General features: G+C 34.9%; 1 protein-coding gene across 1 annotated transcript in view; it reads left to right on the forward strand.

Annotated features, from left to right (window-relative positions):
• The window catches only part of ryr2a (ryanodine receptor 2a (cardiac)), a gene marked incomplete at its 3' end in the record, with an annotated part of 227,705 nt that overhangs the window by 27,035 nt on the left and 193,170 nt on the right, over nt 1-7,500 (forward strand). The window contains exon 2 of the mRNA XM_079845576.1: nt 1,307-1,426. Coding sequence (XP_079701702.1) covers nt 1,307-1,426 — 120 coding nt within the window. The remainder of the gene's footprint in view (nt 1-1,306; nt 1,427-7,500) is intronic.

Here is a 7,500-nt window from a genome sequence, read left to right on the forward strand (position 1 = left end):
TGATGATGAGGATGATGATGATGATGAGGATGATGATGATGATGATGAGGATGAGGATGATGATGATGATGATGAGGATGATGATGATGAGGATGATGATGATGATGATGAGGATGATGATGATGAGGATGAGGATGATGATGATGATGATGAGGATGATGATGAGGATGATGATGATGATGATGAGGATGATGATGATGATGATGATGATGATGATGAGGATGATGATGAGGATGATGATGATGAGGATGATGATGATGATGATGATGAGGATGAGGATGATGATGATGATGATGATGATGATGATGAGGATGATGATGATGATGATGATGATGATGAGGATGATGATGATGATGATGATGATGATGATGAGGATGATGATGATGATGATGATGAGGATGATGATGATGATGAGGATGATGATGATGATGATGATGATGATGATGTGTTGTGTTGTGTTGTGCTCAGGATGATGAGGATGATGATGATGAGGATGATGATGATGATGATGAGGATGATGATGATGATGATGATGATGAGGATGATGATGATGATGAGGATGATGATGATGATGATGATGAGGATGATGATGATGATGATGATGATGATGATGATGATGATGAGGATGATGATGATGATGAGGATGATGATGATGATGATGATGAGGATGATGATGATGATGATGATGAGGATGATGATGATGATGATGATGATGATGAGGATGATGATGATGATGAGGATGATGATGAGGATGATGATGATGATGATGATGATGATGAGGATGATGATGATGATGAGGATGATGATGATGATGAGGATGATGATGATGAGGATGATGATGATGATGATGATGATGAGGATGATGATGATGATGATGATGATGATGATGATGATGATGATGATGATGATGAGGATGATGATGATGATGAGGATGATGATGAGGATGATGATGATGATGAGAGGATGATGATGATGATGATGATGATGATGATGATGATGATGATGATGATGAGGATGATGATGATGAGGATGATGATGATGATGATGATGATGATGTGTTGTGTTGTGCTCAGGATGATGATGATGATGATGAGGATGAGGATGAGGATGATGATGATGAGGATGATGATGATGATGATGATGATGATGATGATGATGATGATGATGATGTTGTGTTGTGTTGTGTTGTGCTCAGGATGATGATGATGATGATGAGGATGATGATGATGATGATGATGATGATGATGAGGATGATGATGATGAGGATGATGATGATGAGGATGATGATGTGTTGTGTTGTGCTCAGGATGATGAGGTGGTCCTCCAGTGCTCCGCCACTCTCCATAAGGAGCAGCAGAAGCTCTGTCTGGCCGCCGAGGGCTTCGGGAACCGGCTGTGTTTCCTCGAGTCCACGTCTAACTCAAAGGTACGGCTCGTCACACTCACACACTCACACACTCACTGCATCAACACAACAGCACTCACAATAACTCACAATAACTCACAATAACTCACATTAACTCACAATAACTCACATTAACTCACATTAACTCACATTAACTAACAATAACTCACATTAACTCACATTAACTCACAATAACTCACATTAACTCACATTAACTCACATTAACTCACATTAACTCACATTAACTAACAATAACTCACATTAACTCACATTAACTCACAATAACTCACATTAACTCACAATAACTCACAATAACTCACATTAACTCACAATAACTCACAATAACTCACAATAACTCACATTAACTCACAATAACTCACATTAACTCACAATAACTCACATTAACTCACAATAACTCACATTAACTCACATTAACTCACAATAACTCACAATAACTCACATTAACTCACATTAACTCACATTAACTCACATTAACTCACAATAACTCACATTAACTCACAATAACTCACATTAACTCACAATAACTCACATTAACTCACAATAACTCACATTAACTCACATTAACTCACAATAACTCACATTAACTCACATTAACTCACATTAACTCACAATAACTCACATTAACTCACAATAACTCACAATAACTCACATTAACTCACATTAACTCACAATAACTCACATTAACTCACATTAACTCACATTAACTCACATTAACTCACATTAACTCACATTACATTAACTCACATTAACTCACAATAACTCACATTAACTCACATTAACTCACAATAACTCACAATAACTCACAATAACTCACATTAACTCACAATAACTCACAATAACTCACATTAACTCACAATAACTCACAATAACTCACATTAACTCACAATAACTCACATTAACTCACATTAACTCACATTAACTCACAATAACTCACATTAACTCACAATAACTCACAATAACTCACATTAACTCACAATAACTCACAATAACTCACAATAACGCACATTAACTCACAATAACTCACATTAACTCACATTAACTCACAATAACTCACATTAACTCACAATAACTCACATTAACTCACATTAACTCACAATAACTCACAATAACTCACATTAACTCACATTAACTCACAATAACTCACATTAACTCACAATAACTCACAATAACTCACAATGGGCCCTATTTTAACGATCTGAAACGCAAGTGTCAAAGCGCGAAGCGCAAGTAACTTTGTGGGCGGGTCTCGGCGCTGTTGCTATTTTCCCGGCGGGATAAATGGCTCTTGCGCCCGGCGCAAATCTAAAATGGGTTGGTCTGAAGTAGCTTCATTATTCATAGGTGTGGTTTGGGCGTAACGTGAATAAACCAATCAGAGCGTCATCCAACATTCCCTGTAAAAGCAGGTGCGCAAGTTCCATTATGGATTGCTATTATTATGGCGTATTTACCAGGCGCACGCCAGGAGCGGTTCACAGCCGAGGAGACTGATGTTCTTGTAAGAGCAGTGAAAGACAGAGAAGTGAAGTTGTATGGGGATGGGAGAAACCCACGCAAAATAGCGTTGGTTAAACAGGCGTGGGAGGAAATAGCCACAATTGTTTCATCAGCTGGCATCCCCAGGACGTCGCACCAGTGCCACAAGCGCTACAATGACATCAGAAGACGGGGAAAGTCCAAGCTTGCCAGCATCAATCGGGCACGCCGTGTAACGGGAGGTGGATCTGCCTCTACTCAGGACCTGACGCCAGCAGAGGACATCGCTGCGTCCACCCTCACCCATTTTTTTTCCTGGTTCTTGACGGACAAACCAATTTGTTAGATGTCCTTATATACATATATGTCTTGCCAGAAGTTGCCACTATTGGGCAAACAGGTCTCTTAATTATTAGACTACAATTAGCCTGAATAATTTGTAAGCTAGATTTATGCCTATTTTTTCACATCTTCGTGGCACACCACAATGATTTCCGTCATCTCATGTGTTAATATTTTTTAGTGTAACAATTTATGATTTGCAAAAATAACTGTTGCATCTGTGTAGATTACATGAGCAAAGTGTATGCGCGTTGTGCACGCTATACATTATGGTCAAGCATGCTCCCTTAAAATAGCATAATGAACAACGCGCAACGCGCCACTGACTTTAGACTAGGTTTTTTCTGGTCAGTGGCGCAATTGTTTAATGGAACAGCAAAATAGCAGCAGGGATTGTTTGCGCCGGAACACGCCTCCTTTTTTGCTCTGAACCGCCCAGGGAGCGCAAGTTCATTCACTAGTTTAGCGACGTGCTTCTGTGGAGGGAAAAGCGCGCTTTGCGCGGGTGCAAAATAGGAATGACGGATGCGTCGGTGTACAAAGTCAATTGCGCTGGGTGCAAGATAGGGCCCAATAACTCACATTAACTCACAATAACTCACATTAACTCACAATAACTTACAATAACTCACATTAACTCACAATAACTCACAATAACTCACATTAACTCACAATAACTCACATTAACTCACAATAACTCACAATAACTCACATTAACTCACAATAACTCACAATAACTCACATTAACTCACAATAACTCACATTAACTCACAATAACTCACAATAACTCACATTAACTCACATTAACTCACATTAACTCACAATAACTCACAATAACTCACATTAACTCACAATAACTCACATTAACTCACAATAACTCACAATAACTCACAATAACTCACATTAACTCACAATAACTCACATTAACTCACAATAACTCACAATAACTCACATTAACTCACAGTAACTCACATTAACTCACAGTAACTCACAATAACTCACAATAACTCACAATAACTCACAATAACTCACATTAACTCACATTAACTCACAATAACTCACATTAACTCACAATAACTCACATTAACTCACAATAACTCACAATAACTCACATTAACTCACATTAACTCACATTAACTCACAATAACTCACATTAACTCACATTAACTCACAATAACTCACATTAACTCACAATAACTCACAATAACTCACAATAACTCACACTAACTCACATTAACTCACAATAACTCACATTAACTCACATTAACTCACATTAACTCACAATAACTCACATTAACTCACAATAACTCACAATAACTCACATTAACTCACAATAACTCACATTAACTCACAATAACTCACAATAACTCACAATAACTCACAATAACTCACATTAACTCACATTAACTCACATTAACTCACATTAACTCACAATAACTCACATTAACTCACATTAACTCACAATAACTCACAATAACTCACAATAACTCACATTAACTCACAATAACTCACATTAACTCACATTAACTCACAATAACTCACATTAACTCACAATAACTCACATTAACTCACATTAACTCACAATAACTCACATTAACTCACAATAACTCACAATAACTCACAATAACTCACATTAACTCACAATAACTCACAATAACTCACATTAACTCACAATAACTCACATTAACTCACAATAACTCACAATAACTCACATTAACTCACATTAACTCACAATAACTCACATTAACTCACAATAACTCACAATAACTCACATTAACTCACATTAACTCACAATAACTCACAATAACTCACAATAACTCACATTAACTCACAATAACTCACATTAACTCACAATAACTCACATTAACTCACATTAACTCACAATAACTCACATTAACTCACATTAACTCACATTAACTCACAATAACTCACAATAACTCACATTAACTCACAATAACTCACATTAACTCACATTAACTCACATTAACTCACAATAACTCACATTAACTCACATTAACTCACAATAACTCACATTAACTCACAATAACTCACAATAACTCACATTAACTCACATTAACTCACATTAACTCACAATAACTCACATTAACTCACATTAACTCACATTAACTCACAATAACTCACATTAACTCACAATAACTCACAATAACTCACATTAACTCACAATAACTCACAATAACTCACAATAACTCACAATAACTCACATTAACTCACATTAACTCACAATAACTCACATTAACTCACAATAACTCACAATAACTCACATTAACTCACAATAACTCACATTAACTCACATTAACTCACAATAACTCACATTAACTCACAATAACTCACATTAACTCACAATAACTCACATTAACTCACAATAACTCACAATAACTCACATTAACTCACAATAACTCACATTAACTCACAATAACTCACAATAACTCACATTAACTCACATTAACTCACAATAACTCACAATAACTCACAATAACTCACATTAACTCACAATAACTCACATTAACTCACAATAACTCACATTAACTCACAATAACTCACATTAACTCACAATAACTCACAATAACTCACAATAACTCACATTAACTCACAATAACTCACATTAACTCACAATAACTCACATTAACTCACAATAACTCACAATAACTCACATTAACTCACAATAACTCACAATAACTCACATTAACTCACATTAACTCACAATAACTCACATTAACTCACAATAACTCACATTAACTCACAATAACTCACATTAACTCACAATAACTCACAATAACTCACAATAACTCACATTAACTCACAATAACTCACATTAACTCACAATAACTCACATTAACTCACAATAACTCACAATAACTCACATTAACTCACAATAACTCACAATAACTCACATTAACTCACATTAACTCACAATAACTCACATTAACTCACAATAACTCACATTAACTCACAATAACTCACATTAACTCACAATAACTCACAATAACTCACATTAACTCACAATAACTCACAATAACTCACAATAACTCACATTAACTCACAATAACTCACATTAACTCACATTAACTCACAATAACTCACATTAACTCACATTAACTCACAATAACTCACATTAACTCACAATAACTCACATTAACTCACATTAACTCACAATAACTCACATTAACTCACAATAACTCACAATAACTCACAATAACTCACATTAACTCACAATAACTCACAATAACTCACATTAACTCACAATAACTCACATTAACTCACATTAACTCACAATAACTCACATTAACTCACAATAACTCACATTAACTCACAATAACTCACAATAACTCACAATAACTCACATTAACTCACATTAACTCACAATAACTCACATTAACTCACAATAACTCACAATAACTCACATTAACTCACAATAACTCACAATAACTCACATTAACTCACATTAACTCACAATAACTCACATTAACTCACATTAACTCACAATAACTCACATTAACTCACAATAACTCACAATAACTCACATTAACTCACATTAACTCACATTAACTCACATTAACTCACAATAACTCACATTAACTCACAATAACTCACAATAACTCACATTAACTCACATTAACTCACATTAACTCACAATAACTCACATTAACTCACATTAACTCACAATAACTCACAATAACTCACATTAACTCACATTAACTCACATTAACTCACAATAACTCACAATAACTCACATTAACTCACAATAACTCACATTAACTCACAATAACTCACATTAACTCACATTAACTCACAATAACTCACATTAACTCACATTAACTCACAATAACTCACATTAACTCACAATAACTCACATTAACTCACAATAACTCACATTAACTCACAATAACTCACAATAACTCACATTAACTCACATTAACTCACAATAACTCACAATAACTCACATTAACTCACAATAACTCACATTAACTCACAATAACTCACATTAACTCACAATAACTCACATTAACTCACATTAACTCACAATAACTCACAATAACTCACATTAACTCACATTAACTCACAGTAACTCACAATAACTCACATTAACTCACAATAACTCACAATAACTCAGATTAACTCACAATAACTCACATTAACTCACATTAACTCACAATAACTCACATTAACTCACATTAACTCACAATAACTCACATTAACTCACAATAACTCACAATAACTCACAATAACTCACATTA

Source organism: Gobio gobio (assembly GCF_949357685.1).
Source record: "Gobio gobio genome assembly, chromosome: 20".
In the NCBI taxonomy this organism is placed as follows: domain Eukaryota; kingdom Metazoa; phylum Chordata; class Actinopteri; order Cypriniformes; family Gobionidae; genus Gobio; species Gobio gobio.